This window comes from Corella eumyota, chromosome 4 (genome assembly GCF_963082875.1).
Source record: "Corella eumyota chromosome 4, kaCorEumy4.1, whole genome shotgun sequence".
NCBI classification, from domain to species: domain Eukaryota; kingdom Metazoa; phylum Chordata; class Ascidiacea; order Phlebobranchia; family Corellidae; genus Corella; species Corella eumyota.
The window spans coordinates 10,164,590-10,183,957 of NC_137493.1; the positions used below are offsets into that span (position 1 = coordinate 10,164,590).

The window sequence follows — 19,368 nt, forward strand, 5'->3', positions numbered from 1 at the left end:
TCAGACATCCGAAATTTCTGGGGTTAGATCCCCTAAAAGTTCTTCCGACATTGAATTTGCTAATTCTTGAGAAAGTACCAGCAAGTTTTCATCTTTGTCTTTAATATCTATTTTCATTTTCTTTTTATTTTTATTTAAATTGTTTAATTCTTTATTTAGTTTAGTGATCATGACTTGATTTTGATTATGCTGAGATGCTATAAATCTTTTAATTGTTCCAAATCTTCCATAACGGTTTGCAAAATTTCGTTTAAAATTTGTACGCCTGTTTCTTTTTTATTTGTTAAAAACGCAACCATGGCTCTGTTTATATCCAGTTCTAACTTATTCTTTGTTTGATTAATTCTCTGAAGCATTTCTTCCATATTCAACAATATTTTGAATGTAAATTGTTTGTAAATTGATTACTTTATTATTTGCAAAAAAATAAATAAAAAATAATTAGGCACTATTTACAATAGTTCGTGTCAAATCAAACATCCCAATTAAAAAGTATTTTACATATTGAAGGTTTATTTATTTAAATATTTTCAGCAAAATTGTTTAAAAATTCATTAATTTACAAAATTTCTCGATACACCATGTTTCGTGTTGCTGTTGGGGGAAACCCAGATTTGCTTTTAATAGAAAATTTAATTTTATTTGGGTTGCCTACCCTTGAGGCAGCAACATATAACTGCCCATGCGTAAAAACTCGTTCCTCCAACCAGATACCAACTTTTTTTAATGTTTGGCCCTGACTTTTGTTAATAGTCATTGCAAAAGCAACCCTTATTGGGAATTGACGACGTTTCCATTGGAAAGGAAAATCGTGATCTGATGGTTGCAGTGTTACTCTAGGTATAAAAATCTCTCTACCAGCATTTTCCCCTGAAGCAATTTTGGCTATTAGTAAATAAGTTTTTTGAACTCCCTGTACAATTTGTTTTGTTCCATTACATAAACCGTCTTTGGGATTAAGATTTCGTAACAAAATAACTGACATACCTATTTTTAAATGTAGTTGGTGTGGTGGTAGTCCATTTATATTTAAAGAATTAGGATATTCTGTTGGAAATCTTGTACAATCATTTACTTCTTCTGTACTGTCTGCACTTGTACAAACAAACATAATGCCAGGAAATAGATTTGACACGACGGAGTTTATTTCATCAACTACAATGTTTTTGGGAGCTAAAATTGATCTTTCTGTCATCCAATTAAGATCATGGCAATGTTCTAAAAAATTTGGGTAAATTCATTTGACCTGTTGAAGCATCGATTTTTTTATTGTTGTTTTCGTACTATCATCAATTAAAAAGCAAAGTTCAGGGGGTAATTCTATATAATCTGTGCATTTGAAGTAATTTATATTTCCATTACCTAGTCTTAACAGCCAGTCGTCAAATTTAAGTAAAGCAGTGCTACTACTATTAAGTAACACTCTCATGTTTTTTGATAAATGGTGTACGCTGATACTTGGCCATAATTTTGATTTTTTAAATGAGGCGTTAATAATTTGTGTATGTGATCCATGTTTAACTACAGAAAGAATTTGTCTAAAGTCTCCAGCTAATATTACAATTTTCCCACCAAATAGCAAATTATTATCCATTATATCTTGCAACGTGCGATCAAGTGCCTCTAGCAAACTTTTATTTGCCATTGGTGCCTCATCCCATATTATAACCTTTGCCATGTTTATCAGTTTAGCTGTTGAACTTTGTTTTGAGATGCAAAATGTTAAATTTTGATTACAATGTAGAGGAGCTTTAAATCTGGAATGAAATGTCCGGCCACCAATAAGCAACGTAGCAGCGATGCCGCTAGAAGCGACAGCTAATGCTATAACTTTGTCTTCTCTGTTAGAGGTGCGAACTGTTGCCAACAAAGTATTAAGCATATATGTTTTTCCTGTACCTCCCCTAGCGTCAACAAAAGTAGCAAGAGGCTCGTTTTTCTTTAGCGACTGTGATACTTTGCTAACAATTTCGCTTTGTTCTTGAGTAAGAGATTGAGCTATTTGAACAATTATTCGCAATTCGTGTATCCCAGTCGTAACTTAACTCCTGTTGAATCATTAACGAAAGTTGCAAATCTGTAATAGTGTTATTAAAAATATGTGCCTTTGCTCGCTCATCCGGAGTAATAATTGGTAGTTCAAAGTCATATAAATTCTTTCCATAATTGTTAAGTCTTTTTTCAAAATCATGCAAGACCAAAACTTTTAAAAAACTTTCAGTAATTTGATCTGATCCATTCTGAAAGTCGTCTATCCAGTATAAATAATGTTTATTGGAAAGTTCTGCAGGGTTTGCAGGGATACAAAACAACAAAATCGTAACAAAAAGTTCTCTTAATTGAGGACACATATTTGTTTGTTCTGCTTCAGTAAGTAAGTTTTCCCACTCATTGTTATCCTGTAATACACCAAGCTTTCTACACACATCTTGCAAAGTATCACATTTATAAAAGTTAACTATTTTCGAAGCATCAAATGATGATTTACCCTTGCAATGGCTATGATGCAATAAAATTCTTAGGTAAAATACATATCCAGTTAGTGGGTGAATAGTATTATATTCTGCCTATGGTTAAAGAACGATTTTTTCTTTTTGTCCAAACATTTTTGGTGTAAGTAAAATATTCTGGGAAATCGCAATACGTAATAGAAGTATTAGAATTGATTTTATTGTATTGAAAAAACATGTCTAATTCTGTAGCTTTTGGCCCTTTTTCAACAGTTTCCTTTTCATTGCCCTCTTTAAAATATATTAGTTGCTGGTTTGGTAAATAAACTCGTAGCGCTTGTACAGCAAGAAAAGGCTTACTAATGTGAAAAGAAAATAGTCGCCAACATGCCTTGCTCGACCCAATTGACCGCATGGCTTGATATTCGTCGATTTCGTTTTTTGTTTGAGCCAAGTTTTCTTGTGTTATTTTTACCATCGCTCTATCAGATCCTTTATGGATGTATTTAAAAAGATACTAAACAGCAAGGGAAGAAGTGCAAGATTCAACGTTAATATGGGCTTCATAACGCAAAGTGCAGTATGGATTAAAAGGGACCACCCAGCTATTGTTAATGATTTGCCTTTTGTATTCAACCTGTCGTCCAAATTCTTCGGGAGACCGTTGCATATACAAAGGATAGTTTGTATTCTCATTCCAAACTGAACGTTGTATAAACGGTTTTGGAAATCCTTTACTACATGCGCCATTTCTCACACACGGCAAGTTGCTTCTAATAAAGCCACATGGTCCATGAATTATGTTTTGCAAAACTATATTTTGCAAACGTTCAGCTTGTTTTTGCTCACAAGATTCATTAGAAAAAGAATTGGGATCTGGAGGAAGTTTTGCAAGAATTACATTATCAACATCGTCACAAGTTCTTAATCCATCTTGTTCATCGAGTATAAGCAAAATGTGACTATGTGAAAGACCCCTTTTTTGAAATTTGATAGTATAAATATAAGCACTAATTTTTCCAAAAAGATTTTTATTTTTTACTTCTTCCATTAATGCAATTAATTTACCATTGAACACCCTTGTTACAATATCAGGCCGGTCAGCGGGAGATTGGCCAGGAAATAGAGAGTCTGTAATTTCCTTCCTATTGGAATTACATGTAAAAATAAAAAATAAATCCGCTTTATGAAATTTACAAACTATTGCCATTGCATCTTGAAACCTGCGATGCTTGTCGCGGGGACCACCAGAAAACGAAAGTGGTAAAAAATGAACATCGTGTGAATGTACGGCATTACAAAGATTTGAATACAATTTCGCACGAATCTTTTTTTGATTATTGCGAATGTAAAATAGGCGTTGATTTTCAGCAGTTGCAAACGCAACGCAGCAATATTCTTGAAAAAGACGTTTGGCTTGAAAAAGAGAAGGCGACTGTCGTAAACGCTGTTGAAGATGATAACAATAAAATTCTCTTGCAACGACTCCCTTTTTTGTAGCAGTTTTGGTTGTTGGGTTTACGTGTTTAATTTCCAAATGCCATCCGTCTTTTTCTTGTGAAAAAAAGGAGAATAAAATAAAGCGGGTTTGCAGATCTGTGCGTGTCTTGTATGGTTTGTAATCCGCCTTCTCTAAGATGAAGAAGTGAGTCTCGTCTTCCTGGTTCATCATCAACAAATACAGACACTTCCTTAAAACTTTTATTATAACGTCGTACATGCTCGACTTGTGGTCGGGCACTTTCACATATCACAAATTTCGCTCCAATACTTTGTAATATTTTAATAATTCCAAAAGTATCTGGCGCTGGTTTTTTGTAGTAGAAGACGGAAGAGGTATATTTGCAAGTCGCAGCGACGCTTCTTCGAAATCATGGTCAGGATCGTGAATATACAATTGTGCAAATTTGGGTGAATTAAAATCACCTTGTAGAGGACCTATGAAATTGTACAATTTCCTTGTATTACAACGCTTGGATTCCAATTATGGTGACCTAACGGATTTGGAGGAAGTTTAACTTTTTGTGAAATTAATGCAAGCGCGTTATTAAGTTGTCGGGAATAATCACGAAAAACTCGTGCATTTAATGTATCTGCTTTTCACAGATTGGCAAACACTTGTGGTAACATAGGAAATGGTTGTAGTACAATTTTACCCCCTGAACAGCAAAAGTTTTTAGATTCATGATGCCAAAGCCGTGCTTTGCAAAATATATATTAAACATTTAAAACACCAATATTTTGCAGTATAACTTTCTGATTGGCGGAAAATACTTCTGTCGAATACAGAGCGCACTTCGTGGACACCGAAAAACTTTTAGCGTTAACTAACGCACTGGTTTTTCTCCTTTTACTATTTTTTTATTAGTGTAAGGCATTTTATTTACACAAAAAAAACTAAATAACAAAATTAAGATAACATTTAACGGCAATGTAAAACTTTTTTTTTATGTAAAAGTCCGATTTAAAAGCTATAGGCTATGCGTAAAAAAGTTTATAAAATTGCATTATTAGAACAAAGTTCTAAAACTATAAAAAATTTATACATGTTTAATGCCCGAAAACTGTATACTTTTTGTTTAATGCCCAAATACGGTTAACATTAATAGCCCACCAAGTTTTTCGGCGATCCCCAAAAATTTAAATACTTTAAACGAAACCTGATTAATAAATAAGTGTAAACAAAAAAATATTTATTTGATAAATTTATCGCTAAACTGAAAATTATGTCTAATTTTTTACAACATTTAGGTAAACCTATATTACTTTAAACGATGTAAACATAATATCAATTCTTGTACAATAAATATTCTTTATGCAAGTAATTATAAAATTGTTCAACAACAGTCCCATTTGTTCGTTTAACTGTTCACTTAGTCTGTGCGTAATGGAATAAATGCGCACTTAAAAATCGTTAATTTGCACCTGTTCAATCCACATGTTTTTTAAGTCAAAAAATTTCAAATTTTTAATTTTCCTTTTTTTACATTTATTTGCAGGTGGTTTTTGCTTCTCTGTCGTGATATTAAAAAGAAACGGTGCGAAATTTTAAAGAGAAAAATTACATTCTTTTTAGCGCATGCGCTCGAAGAACAACGCACGCGATCGTTTTTTACATTTATCTCGTTCTCTTTAAAATAATAGAAAGAAACGTAGGGGCAAATTAAAATATATTTATGCTTATTACGGCTAACTTTCATAAAACATTAAAAAAGTGATAAGCCAATTCCACAAAAGAACATATATCCCAGCCATAGGCAAAAACTCGAGTCACAATTAATTGTAGTTGTTCCGTAATGGAACGCACAAAATTTAGAAATCCATATATATAGATAGATAAATAGATAGATAGATGTACTGAGTTTAAAAGTGTAATTAAACCATGCCATAATATACTATAAGATCTTTGTGTAAACATTAATACTTTTGGCATGTTTTAAATCATTAAATAGATTTTGTCATTATTTCCCATCGCATTGTTGTAATATTAATTGTATATCGTATTTATTATTTAATTTTATCAATGCGCGAAACCCCCCACCCCCCCAAAAAAAAACTAAAATATTTTCGGGCCTATAATAAACCTGGTTCGATGTTTTGAACTTCAACGGCAAAGTCGTCACCGCGTTGTACGCGAATTTGTTTGCTATACGTAATGATGCGGTCAAAAGCTGTTTAATAGTCGTACCAGTTTTTTGGAATTAAAATTAAGTTTAAATGGTGTTAGTTTTGCAACAATCAGAGAAACACATTTAATTTAAACCTTAAATAATATAAGGACACTTGATATACGAATAAACAACACACAAGATAATTAATTTTCAGCGTTAGTTTGTTAATATTACCAGACGACTAAAACTTTTTTCAATAATTATATACATTTTTTTATAACACATATAAAAATGCGACTTTTAAAAGGGCTGGTAATTTAAGTTTTGCATAAACAAACTTTGATTTTTAAAACTCAAATTTTTTGCCATTTTTTGTGCCAATTCTTGGCACATGTGCCAACTAAACCTGCGACCCCTGTTGCAAGCCCGGCTCCTACCAGCTCACTGGCATTTACCAAAAATAGATTAAACAATTTAACTGTTTGATTATGGGAATCACCAGCAGCAGTAATGCTCAATTAAAAGAAAATAAGTTTTTAATAAAATTTTCCAGTAAATTGCCTCTATCTAAAAATGATCCTATATGGAATCAGTTATTTTCTTTCACATTATTGAATTTAAATAGCAGAGAAAGGCAAGTTCAGTTAAAGGAAGAGTTGGAATGTTTTTGCAAATCTTTGTTTGCCCATAACCATTTAACTGGAAATTTTACTTCTTTAATTAAAGTGTTTCTTGATCGTGCTTCGGAAGTTCAATCCTCTGCAGAATGTGAAAACAAACTGTTTGTTTGGCAAACTTATAATGCACTTTTTATTGTAGGCCATTTGTGCAAATTCATGGCTGAAAACATGTCCGAGGTTAAAATATTGGAACAGTTTGAATCTCAGTCTCTTGCAGAACAAAACAAAGATTTGGCAAATGGTTTTTTAATGGGTTCTTTGGGTGAAATAAATTTAGCTCAGGGTTTAATTACAGCTTTAATGGATATTATAATAGATGTTCCAATTTTAGACTTTACTTATCAATTGCATTTGGAATCGATAAAAACACTTCTTACCTTGTTATCAGTTAAAATGTTTAAACCATTTTCTAAACAAGATTGTAGTATTTATAAACTGTTTACAACAAGCGATTGTGGGGCAAAAATTAATTTATTTTCACAAAAACTTCTACAAAATTTTATTGAGCAAAGAGCTTCGCCGGCGGAATCTGAACCAAATACAGGACAACATGCAAGCTTGGTGTTTCGTGTCACAAGTGCCCTCGCGTCGAGTGTATGGAATGCAGTAAGTTCGCATGAAAATCAAGAAAATGTTGTAACTGAAACAGATAGTATAGTGCCTTGCTTAGGACAACAAAGTTCATTATTACTTTTAGTTTTAATCAACTATAATGATTATAGTGATAGCAACAACATTGTTTTTAAAAACCCATATCAGCATGCCTTTTACAAATTTTGTCATATACAAGGAAGACAATTAACGAAAATTAAAAACGAAGAGACTCAGCCATCATTTCGAGTAAACTTTTCTCGCTTATATACAACGTTGTACCAATCTCAACATAATGAGTCTAGTACATTACTACTTTATTTTTTGCTGCATGGTAATCCTGAAGTAAGGTCTTATGTGTTATCAATAACTGACATTGAGAGTTTAATCTTGCCACTGTTACACACTTTGTATTTAGCATCTATTAAAAATTCACATCACATTTATATGTCACTTATTATTCTTCTTATTCTGACTGAAGACGATCACTTCAATCGAAGTGTTCATGAAATTAAACTTAAAAATACTTCCTGGTATACAGAACGAATATTAGTAAATGTAAGTCTTGGAGATCTTATCATCCTTGTTCTTATTCGGGTTATACAGTTCAATGTGTGTAGAGTTCGAGATCAGTATTTACACACTAATTGCTTAGCAGCCCTTGCCAATATGTCATCTTTCTTTCGTTTATTAAACCATTACACTACTCAAAGAATTTTAAGCCTAATTACGCTTCTCGTCAAAAAACATAAGCGAATTTCTGAAATTACTGGCAACACAGATACCAATATTACCACAAGCGATTCTTCTTTAGCTTCAGTTATGATTAACATGGAAACTGAAACAGATTTACATACACTAGAAGAAGTAATACGAATGATGTTAGAAATAATCAACTCATGTCTTACAGCTGAATCTTTGCGATACAATGTCAACCTTGTTTATGCCTTATTGCATAAAAAGAAAGCGTTTGTGGAACTACAAAAGTATACAAGGTTTCATGATTTACTACAAAACATTGAAACTATTATTTCATTTTTTTCTGATAGAGTTAATGAATTAAAACAAGAGCCAATGTCAGTTGAGGAAATTCATGATGTTATCAGGAATGCCTGTGTGCAGTTGCCTAGTCATCATTTGCACAAATTCCCCGATTTAAAATTTCGTTATGTTGAAGAAGACTGCCCAGAAGAGTTCTTTGTGCCCTATGTTTGGTCTTTGGTTTTTAACAAAAGTGGAATATATTGGAACCCGGGTTGTGTACAATTGTTCACTTTAGAATAAGACCTGTGAAAGTGATTTTTACTGAACTTAATAAAAAATTTCTAAAGCAAACAAAAAAATATATTTAACTTTTTATTATTGAGATAAGCAACAATGGTTCAAATAAACAATCTGCAAATTAAATGTATAGGCTATATTCAATAAACAATCTGCAAATTAAATGTATAGGCTATAGTAAAAGAAATAGATTTTTGTTGATCGAATATAAAATAACCTAACAGCATATCAACACATATTATGAATTTGCTTAGTTTTTTTAGATTTTTTAAAGCTTTTAGTTTTAATACATTTTTAACATGTGAAACTTGTAATTTTTAGACAAATAATGTAATTTTAAAAAATAGGCATTTTTACCTAGTAAATATTTCAATTACACAGATAATATTTAAAGTAAAGAAACTAGAAGCGTACTGGTGTTTTAACAAATAGCTTGTGTATTTTATTATATACATCTCTGGTTTTAAAAAGTAATTTCTGCCTTTACTGCTGTATTAAATTTTTGCTAATCCCAATATTTTATAACTTAAGACAATTTGTTGTAAAAATATGATTTTTTTTATTCTTTGCTAATTAAGTTTTATGGTTGTATCAGTTAATTAATATTATTCCATCATATTTATTTTTAGTATGGAAATTTTTTAAAATTTAGAAATATATTTATGTTAATTTCTTAATATATGTAGTTATTGTGTTTAGATTAATTTACTAAAAATGCAATAGGTTACAGTTTTTTTTGCAACCTAGTTAAACCAAAAAGCTACATAAGGGATATAATCATGAATGGTTGTGGTGTAAGTACGAAAACACAAATATTGGTCATTGTGGAAGATATAGATTCTATAACGAGGTTTTATTTTACTTACTAAAAGCTAGAAAAAATAACCAGTCAATAAAACTTTTGCATAATTTTATGGTTTACTTTTGAAATTTTTTTAGACAACTATTGGAGACCCTGACCCAACAATCCTCAAAGCAAAAAATATTACTATCATTTGATAATAACAAAGTATTTGTGTAAGTAAAAATACCATTTTAAATGCTTTTGTGTTATTTGTTTGCCTAAACTTGGGTTCTCTATATTTAAATGAAAAATTTAATTACTATCTTACTTGCATATAAGCCAAGAATCACTTTCCAAATAAATATATCAAGTTTAAAATTAAAAAAAAATTGTGTATTTTTAGTATGGATGTTGGACAATTAACTGAATTACTTTTGCAAAAGCATAGTCAACTAGCTGACCTAACCGCAATTGCAAAAGAACAACAAATAACTGGAATAAAAATTAAGAAAGCAAAAACAGAAATAGAAATTCTAAATACAGTTATTGATATTTATTTTTTTTTGTTTAATAAAATACTATTAATATTAAAATAAAGCCATTTTTTTAGTAAATATCTTTATTTTTGCTTAGAATATTTCTTGTTTACAAAAGCACCTTAAAAATGCAGAAAATTTACTTGCTACGGCCCTGTACCATGCAAAAGATAAACTAAAAACCTATGAAAATGCTAATAAAAGTAGGTTTTGCTTAAACCATTTTTGTTGTATAATTTTTTACTTAATTTTTAAAATCTACTTTAAATAAAGTGGTTTATTATTTAAAGTTTTTTATGTTTAAATAGAATCTTTGATTTTAGATGATGTTTTGTCGGAGGACATAATTAAATATGCACATAAGATAAGTGCATCTTGTTGTACAGCTGCCCCCCTTACCTGGACACCAGGGGATGTTAGAAGACCTTATCCGAGGGTATTTTTTGCAATTTAACAGTTTGTTTAAAGTGATTGTTAAAAGCACTTTATAGCACTTAAAAAATCTATATACCTGTTTAACATCATAAACTATAGTAAAGCGGATTAATCTTTTATTTTTTATTTTTTTGACAACATTTTGTTAAGAACATTGAAATGAGATGTGGATTTTTGGGTCAACTAAGCAATTTGAACACTTCAATAGATGGTGAGCCTCCTTTAAAGCCACCAGCCCAATTAGGCACAGGTTAAAATTTTTTTTAAATATTAGTTAACAATATATACACACTATTTTATTACTTAACTTTTAATATATTACATGTAGATGGAATACAACTTCCATATTTTTCAAGTTTCGATGCGCAGTGGGAACAAAAGGTCGGTTTTAAATAGAACTTTTTGCAATGTCTTGTTAGAAAATAAACATCACAATACAATTTTTTATTATGTTTTAGGATAAAATGAATAATTTGAGTATTAGTTTGGATGGTAAAGAAGAAACAGAAGTAATATCTTCTGACTCTACCTCTTCAGACTCATCTGATTCCAGCTTTGCCAATGACTAAATGGGCAAAAAAACACTTTGGACAAATTTATTCTGTTTTTAGAATATGAAAAAATGTGTCTTTTTTATTATTTAGGGCATAGCTTATATTGATACTATTGATCCCTAGCTTATAATGATAAAGACAAATTTGTTTCTATAACTTAACATTTTTCACAAATATTCAGATAGTGCTTAGCCAATTTTATGTTATACTTGTTCTTTTAGAATTTGTAAATTACGTTAATTAGATTTTAAAATAATTGTTTAAAATATGGATATTAATTTCCAAAAAAGAAAATTTGATCAATGCTACTCTGAAAACTATTGTATAAGAAACCCTTTTGATTCTTCCATGAGTTCATCAAAAAAAGTAAAGGTAAAAGTTCTTTAAAAATATTAATATGTTTCTAGACAGCTTCGTTTACTCACAAAGTAAAATAGCTTGCTCTGGTTTTCCTAATAGTTTAACATCATGTTCTTGTTTTTTTTATTTTAATAGATGTGTAAAAAAACTGTTTCTTAATATAGCTATTTAACTTCAACTAAGCTCAAAAATTTAATTTAAAATATTTTCATTTAACTAGATAAACACATAAAACCACTATAATGTTACCCAACAGCTTTATTTTAAACATGAAAATATTTTTAAATTATATTTTAATAGTAGGTACCTGTAAGAATTAAATCGCATGCCTTATACTGTGATTCTTTTTTTTGCAGAAAGAGAAAATTTTAAAACAGAAGGGGGTTTTCGACAACTTATTACCCAAAAATGATGAATTAAATGATCTTAAAATAAAATCCAGGTATATAAAATACCTAAAAGAAACAAAACTATCATAATATTTTTAAAATCATCCTTTTATTTATACTGTCATTGAAAAGAAAATTAAATTTAAAGTTTTATTTAGTACATAGAAATAGCAATAACACATACCGGCAGCGTGGTATAGTGGTAAGAACACTTGCTACACCATATGAGGTTGTGGGTTTAATCCCCACTGCTCTTATGCTGTAGCGCCCTTAAGTAAGGCGCTATAAACGGTGTAAACTCCTGCTGAGCCAGCACTAATCAGCAGCATAATTATCGGGCAATTATAATCTATACAATTCCAAACTGCCACGGGCAACCTGAGACTAGGTCGGGGTAACAGTTGTTATTCTATGTTTAGGTCGCGCATTCGACCTTCTTACATCAGGGATAAAGATATATACAAAAAAAAACATTTTAATTATTTAATTAATAATTTTACAGAATCAAAAAAAACTTTAAACATGTTAAAGAAAATGGGGACCATTTAAATGTAAAACGAAGTCAGGGAGCAATTAACAGTAATATAACCACACTGTTTAAAAAGGCTGGTAAGACACATTATAGTGTAACTTGGCATCGAATTTTAGTATATAAATAAACTTTTTTGTAATAATATTTAAGGAAAGATGCAAACTAAAGAATATTTCTCCTTCAAGGGAAATAAAACTGCAAAGTTAAAAAAAGACAAAACTTTTCAATCCAAGCAAAAAAAATTTACTCTAGTAAGTAGGTTTTATTTATAAAATAAAAATAAAATAACTGTTTTTTGTCTATTAAATAAGTACAAGCGGCAAAAAATAGTTTTTGCCGATGTCATTTCGGATCGCTCTGAAGATGACAAGTTTAACGATATTTTTGAGAAAAAGGAACAAAATGTACTTTCTTCAGCTAGTAAGTTGCCCCAAAATTTTTCATAGGATACAAAAAATTATATGCAAAACATTTTTGGTACCATTTAATAAATTTCTGTTTACAACCTGCAGCATCTGCTGACAATGGCTCTGCGTCTTTAGAGAACATATTGCTTCTGAAAAACAGTTTACCTGTTACTTCTATAAATGTATCTGAAACTACGCAACCAACTGTAACCAATTCAAGACTGTTACCACTTTTTAAATCTTCCCCTGAAAATACGGCCAATAAAAGGAAATCCATCATTAAAAACGACATACCTGATCCACCAGCGTTAAGAATAAACAAATCTGTGACTCTGAGTTCACTTCTAAAAACCACTGACTTTGTTCACTCTACTACAAATAACACAACTATTTCCACCATTTGTAGCACAATTACTGCTTCTAATACAACTTCTGCTACCACTACTACATTATTTGCAAACAATAAAGCCAGCTTTTTATTTGCTTCTACAACTTCATCAAGCGTGAATCCTAGTCAATTTTTACCATCAAGTAGTTATAACACTGGTACAGAAAATACTAAATCTAGTAGTATAATGATACCATCTTTTGAGAAAGACCCACTTATAAATGAAGAAAAAATCACATCAAAAACATTGCTTGAGGTTGGTGTTAGTGCAGAAAATAGTAATAAAACTAATTCAGGCACAAATCTATTTTCTTTTGGCATCAAAAACAATGAATGCTCTGCAAATACCATTATTTTTAAAGACAACCATACATTGGGTTTCAATGATAATCAAGTGAACTTTTCCAAGGATGAGACTGTTAAAACGAAGTCTTTGTCTATAAACAGTCAAGCCTTGCCATTCCATAAAAGCAATTCATTTCAATTTGGAGAAAAAAAGGGAGATAATACATTTAATTTTTCAAAAAAACTTTTAGATAACTCAAATTTTTTTAAATCCGAGTTACAAAACCAATTAGGTAATAAATCCCTAAATTTGTTTGGTTCCGAAGATAGCCCAAAGTCCAAAGAAACCACTAATCCAGCTTTTGCTTCCAATTTTTACTTTAATAATATGCCAAATGTTTCATATTTGACTCCAAAGAAACAATTACAATCAAATATTTCTAACCAGCAAAAGTCATTTACATTCAGTGGAACACCATCACATCTTAGTAAGTATAACAATTTAATCATGTTTGTTAATTATATTAAGTTGTTTAAAAATGTGTTACTTAAAATGAATGCTAAAAGTTATTCAACAAAGAAGGTAAACCATTTTTATATTAGAAACAAATACCCTAGAGAGTTCACCTTTTACTCATGCACTATCATTTTCACCAAACCCTCAACAAACTACACCTTCCCCAATGTTTCACCTTGGGTCTGGAGGTATTGACCAACAAACACCAAACCCAGGAAGAACTAAACTGCGTGCTCGAAGAAGAAAAAAATAACTGGTATATGAAACATTTTATTTTTAAAACTATATTATTTATTAAGTGGTGTTTTTTCTGTACTAACAAGTTAAAAATATAGGAGAATTGTTATTTTGTATTTTTAAGACCACAAACGAAGAGTTCCATCGGAACCACCAGAAAGAGCAAATTGTCCGTTTACATCAAAATCAACTGCCTGTACTGCATCTTCATGCCCAGCTAACATCGTCACCTCACAAGTTCCAACTTCAATTATTTTTATTGTTCCATCATTGCTGGCTACAGCTAAAAGATGCCCTGCAAAAAATTTTTTAAGCAAAGTAAAACAAACTGTATTTGGTTCTTAAAAATGTTGGATGATTGACTCATTATTCGCAAAACAATCAATTAATATTCAGATGTATAATTTTTTTGTTTAAAGTTAACTGTTAAAACTTACCAGATGAATCAAATGCAACTTTGTTTCCTGGATGAGGTCCAATATCAACTGTCATCATAGGAGCAACATGCCTTACATCCCAAAACTTTACTATACCATAACTGTCACATGAACCTATGGTGTCACCCTAATAAATATAACATAAAATTGGTGTTACAAGTTATAAGTCAAGTTATTATATTAAGCTTAATAACAACTTTAGATTTGCAACTTTTGTTTATTTAGTACAGGTGTTAATGATTCTTGTGATTAAGATTACATAAAAACAAACCTTAAAGTTGAATAAGGCATGATTTATTGAGTGCATGTGGCCATAAAATGTCTGTGCGCATAATCCCTGTTTTGCGGTAAAAAAATGATTTAATAAAATGTTGACATTGGAGCCAAAAAATATTCTATTGTGACATGAGTTTTTTTTACCATTCTTGCATCCCATAGTGATAATGTTTTATCTGCCGAAGCTGTAAGCAGAGTATTTGCAAAGTGGAGAAATTGAATACTGTTAACAGAGTCAGTGTGACCTCTTAAAGTTGATCGACATTTTTCACTGTAAAACAAATATTAGAAATCTTTGTTTTTTATTATAGTCCACTAAGTTGTTAAATGTCATATTTTATAAAACTCCACATCCAATAAATGTAAAAATTAATAATTAAAAGTAAACTTGAACAAGGAATACTGGGCCAAAGCATATTATTTTAAATAGTTTAAACTTTAATGATTCACAACATGCATACCTGTTAATATCCCATACTTTCGCTGTGTTGTCCATGGAACAAGATGCTATAAAATCACCACTTGAATGCCAAGATACATCCCATACTGCATGAGTGTGATCTTCAAAAGTTTGTACACACATTGCTTTCGAAAAATCCCAAATTTTTAAAGATGAATCACCACTTGAAGTAACCAACTTGTTTCCACTTTAAAAATTTTGTTAAAAAGAGTGAAAAAATTGCAGCAACTTAGATTTTTTTTAAATTTTTTTTTACATATTAAAATTATCTAAATTATTTACCAGGGATGAAAATCACAGCTGGAAACCCAGTCAGTATGCCCTTCTCCTGTCATAATAATATCACCACTTGGTATGGCCCACATCTTCCACAGATGATCATCTGAGGTTGTAACTGCTATTTTCTTCCGAGGATGAAGAGCAACACTAGAGTATTAAGGATATGTTTAAATTTGTTTTCAATATTATTAAGGCAATTTAACCTTTGTAGTTTTTAAAACCAAAGTCCAACTTTTAGACGTTGCCTTTGCAAGTTTGAAAGTAGGCCTATACATGTTTTGTTTATCTGTTGGTAGTATATGACATTGAATTTTAATTTAAGAATTTTTTAATTAAAGCACTTTTTAAAACCACAACAGTATGTTAAAAATTTTTTTTAATTCTTGGTTTTAAAGTAACAAAACAAAAACATTCATAACCAGATATTTTTAGTGAAAACTTACTTGCTGATTGCTAGGTCATGAGCATGGATTGAACCAGTTTGTCGAAATCCTCCAGTTCTAGTAAGATGGGCAGGGGTTCCTTTTAAATTTGTTAAATAAGGATTTACTCTCGAATCTGTAGGAAATTCACTGTTCTGTAAACATAATATTAAATGTAATCATAACCACAAATCTTTAAAATATTTAATTTCATGAAATTTAACTATTTTAGTTTTTTGTGCAATTTTTTAAGTATATTAAATACATTCTGGAACATTTACTTTCTCATGTTTAGGTGATTTCATTGCTGACTTGTCAAAATTTTTAGTATTGACATTTTTCATTTCAGTATTATTTCCCCTTGCCTCTTTTAATGTCAATTGTGTTGGACCATCTTGTTCACCTATTCGCTCCAATCTATATCCTGACACAGGCTGGATTTTATTGTCTTGGCCATTTTGTAAATTATTCAAAGTAGCTTGTAAACCTGTCACCTGTCGAAGGTAAAAAAATAATGTTATTAAAAATAAATGAGACTGGGACAAAAGCTTTACCTAAACAGAGTCACATCAAGTTGGTAATTTTGAAAATAAAACGATACAATAATATATTTGTGTTCACCTGTCCTAAAGCTCGATCACGTTCAAGTTTGGTTAACATCTTTTGATTTATTGCAAGCTCATACTTGTGTTTTAACTGTCTTAGGGTAGGTTCATAGGAATTGTAATGATTCTTTAGTCTAAATATAAAAAATAATTAAAAAATGCAAGTAACAAAACCAAGCATAACTTTTCACAGTTATTATTCACCTTTTTATGTCTGTAATAAGCTGATTTTTTTCTTGGACAATTCTTTTGTGGTGAATTTTATGAAAATCTCTTTCTTTTTGAAGTTTTACATAAATCTCCTTAGATTTACTAAAACATTAGGTATATATATATTAAATGTAAAATTCGAAACAATATCTTAATACGTGCATTTTTAGTTAAAATATTTATTTATTAACAAACCAAATCTGAAGTGTACTTTTTTAAAAAAGGTAAAATAGTGTTAAAAACAAAATTATTTACACTTGGCCTTGGACAAGGCAAGACTTGACTTTAAAAGTACATGGTGATGATGTCATTAGTATATTAAACATAAAAGAAAAATTTATATAATTCAAAAAAATTAGGAGCCGTTAGCCAAGTAACAATAAAACTTAGAAAGTTAGGGTATTAAAGTATCCCTAACACTCAGGCGAAATTCAGAGTCAACTTGTCCCTTTCCCAGAAAATAAAAATACAAATTAAAACCTGTAACACACCTTGCTGCCTTTCTACTTTCTTGCAATTCTTGTTTCAGTTTGCTCACACTTTCATTTAGGCAATCATTTCTACACAATACATACAAGTATTTTAATTTAAGTACTTTATAACCAAAACTTTTAAAATAAAACCTGCCTGCTGTAAGCATCGGCAACTACACAAACATCTTCTTCGTTAAGCAACCCCTTTTGCTGTAATTCATACCTGTAATGTTATAACTATTGTCAAAAAAAATATATAATTCTATTTCAAATTTTTAAAAGTATTTAATAGAAATTAATTAAATATTTTTTATAAAAAAATTGTAACCATTCAGTTTGAAAACAATCTAATGTTTTCATAAGTCCCATTTTCAATAAAAAATTTCGAACAAAATCATCAACAACTTCAGGTTTGTGAATTAATGATGTTGTAAGCTTTTCTTCCACTTTAACCTAATTAAGTTAAAAGTTATCAGATATCCCTTGTCAAAAACTTGAACCAAGCAACCCATGTTCTATTTAAAGTTTTTAAATAGTATGTTAACTTTTTTATTTAGTATAGGTGGCTTATATTAAGTTGGTAATCCCACATAAATAACAATCAGCTTATTTGTTGAAAAATGGATTATATTATACACATTTTTTATCAGATTTTAAAAAGTGTTTTGTTTTAAGGTACTTTTAAATTTATCAAATAACATATAAAAAAATGATGATTTAATACTTTAGTTAAAGCGTAAAACAATTAAAAAGGTTAAAAACAGAAATTTACTATATTAGCAAACCCTAAAAAACTAAACCAGCGTGTATATTGTATAGAATTTAAAATTAAATTTTTGTATTACCGCTGCTTCTTCATGTTGCTTTGCCTCCTCTATTGAACAGACTGCTTTATCCAAATCTTCATAAATAGTTGATCTGGTTATACTTAAATTGTCATCCACTGGTACCTAAAAAAATTGGTTATTTTCTATTACTAATTGTGATTAATAAAAATTTTGTTAAACTCTAATAATAATGTGAGATTTTACTTACTAAAAATGGGATTAAACTAGTTATTCTGGTCCAAATATTATAACCTACCTCTTCATACTGATAATCATCGTCAGAATCCAAAGTTAAAGATACATCTGTTTAATAAAAAATTTTAAGTATAGGTGATATTCTATCCTATCCAAAACAGTTTAAACATTAACAATAGCTAAACTTGTTTAAATACACATATTTTTAGATATAACTACAAGAGCAAGTAATCACATACAAATACATTTTAATTTTTAGTGAAAGTAAATAAAAAGATATATATACAATAAATGTAACATTAGTGCGACAGGAGAAAATGACAAAATCAACCTAATGATTTAAAACAAAAATTTTAAGTAAGTAATGGCATTGACATGGACACCAAATCCAACTTTTTTTAAATGGATTAGTTGGGTAAATAATAAAGGTGTTAGTTATCACATTTCATTATTTTTTCTTTTGTTGATCCTAAGTTTAATGTTAAGTACTGAGCTTAGACTGTCCGAGTGTCAGACTGTCAGAGTAAAGTTAAGTCAGTAAATCATTAAATGTGAGTTTTTTTTTTTTTTATTTTGGTTTTTCGCGCATTGATAAAAGTAAATAATAAATACGATATACAATTAATATTACAACAATGCGACGGGAAAAAATGACAAAATCAATTTAATGATTTAAAACATGCCAAAAGTATTAATGTTTACATAAAGATTTTAATTATTTTATGGCATGGTCACCAAACCGGGGACCAGAAGCTTCGGCCGTGAGAAGCTTCTGGCAACCACCAAACCCATTAAACACTAGTTAAATACTTACGTTCCAAATAAAAGGGCTTATCTTCGAATTCCGATGCCATTATATTAATAAAACATAAGTTAGATTAAAAAAATCTATTTAACAATTTATTTAATTACGACACCAAAATTACTTTCAACAAAACCTCTTGAGTTTTACCTTTATTCAGTTATTGGTGGAATTGTTTCGGTTGCTATGGTTGTTAAATAGAATGCAATAATTCCGCTAGCGGCAGGCATCCTAATTTTTTATTATTTGTGCTTTTTTATAAAATAATAAATTTGCATTTATTTTAAGATTGAAGACAAATGCTTAGCAATTTTTTTTTTATAAATTACTGACATTCTACGAAAA

General features: G+C 30.0%; 5 protein-coding genes across 6 annotated transcripts; 3 read left to right on the forward strand and 2 right to left on the reverse strand.

Annotated features, from left to right (window-relative positions):
• On the reverse strand, positions 1-2,928 carry LOC145750800 (ATP-dependent DNA helicase Pif1-like). Its single transcript, XM_082566877.1, has 5 exons — positions 2,842-2,928; positions 2,042-2,567; positions 1,363-1,998; positions 656-1,218; positions 1-120 (listed from the first exon to the last, which is right to left on the reverse strand). The coding sequence occupies exons 1-5, from the start codon at positions 2,926-2,928 to the stop codon at positions 1-3; spliced, it is 1,932 nt and encodes a 643-aa protein (XP_082423003.1).
• A 3,568-nt stretch (positions 2,929-6,496) lies between these two features.
• LOC145751340 (dymeclin-like) lies at positions 6,497-9,150 on the forward strand. Its single transcript, XM_082567455.1, has one exon. It carries the CDS (start codon positions 6,550-6,552, stop codon positions 8,614-8,616), a length of 2,067 nt encoding a protein of 688 aa, XP_082423581.1. The 5' UTR covers positions 6,497-6,549; the 3' UTR covers positions 8,617-9,150.
• Positions 9,151-9,298: 148 nt separating this feature from the next.
• On the forward strand, positions 9,299-10,964 carry LOC145751343 (mediator of RNA polymerase II transcription subunit 4-like). Of its 2 annotated transcripts, none has more exons than XM_082567459.1 (8): positions 9,299-9,463; positions 9,553-9,630; positions 9,801-9,939; positions 10,031-10,136; positions 10,257-10,369; positions 10,519-10,618; positions 10,697-10,749; positions 10,827-10,964. In XM_082567459.1, the coding sequence occupies exons 1-8, from the start codon at positions 9,393-9,395 to the stop codon at positions 10,935-10,937; spliced, it is 771 nt and encodes a 256-aa protein (XP_082423585.1). In that variant the 5' UTR covers positions 9,299-9,392; the 3' UTR covers positions 10,938-10,964. The 2 variants fall into 2 exon arrangements, with proteins under 2 accessions (XP_082423585.1, XP_082423586.1); XM_082567460.1 differs by having other exon boundaries at positions 9,308-9,407.
• A 188-nt stretch (positions 10,965-11,152) lies between these two features.
• On the forward strand, positions 11,153-14,480 carry LOC145751342 (uncharacterized). The gene is made up of 8 exons (XM_082567458.1): positions 11,153-11,294; positions 11,639-11,724; positions 12,174-12,280; positions 12,354-12,454; positions 12,515-12,623; positions 12,716-13,771; positions 13,887-14,056; positions 14,162-14,480. The coding sequence occupies exons 1-7, from the start codon at positions 11,190-11,192 to the stop codon at positions 14,051-14,053; spliced, it is 1,731 nt and encodes a 576-aa protein (XP_082423584.1). The 5' UTR covers positions 11,153-11,189; the 3' UTR covers positions 14,054-14,056; positions 14,162-14,480.
• LOC145751341 (sperm-associated antigen 16 protein-like) lies at positions 13,867-19,175 on the reverse strand. Its single transcript, XM_082567457.1, has 16 exons — positions 19,036-19,175; positions 18,283-18,329; positions 18,045-18,149; positions 17,528-17,652; positions 17,354-17,422; positions 17,218-17,286; positions 16,721-16,828; positions 16,533-16,650; positions 16,193-16,405; positions 15,933-16,066; positions 15,493-15,636; positions 15,212-15,397; positions 14,895-15,021; positions 14,746-14,811; positions 14,475-14,601; positions 13,867-14,332 (listed from the first exon to the last, which is right to left on the reverse strand). The coding sequence occupies exons 1-16, from the start codon at positions 19,073-19,075 to the stop codon at positions 14,157-14,159; spliced, it is 1,854 nt and encodes a 617-aa protein (XP_082423583.1). The 5' UTR covers positions 19,076-19,175; the 3' UTR covers positions 13,867-14,156.
• Positions 19,176-19,368: the final 193 nt, after the last annotated feature.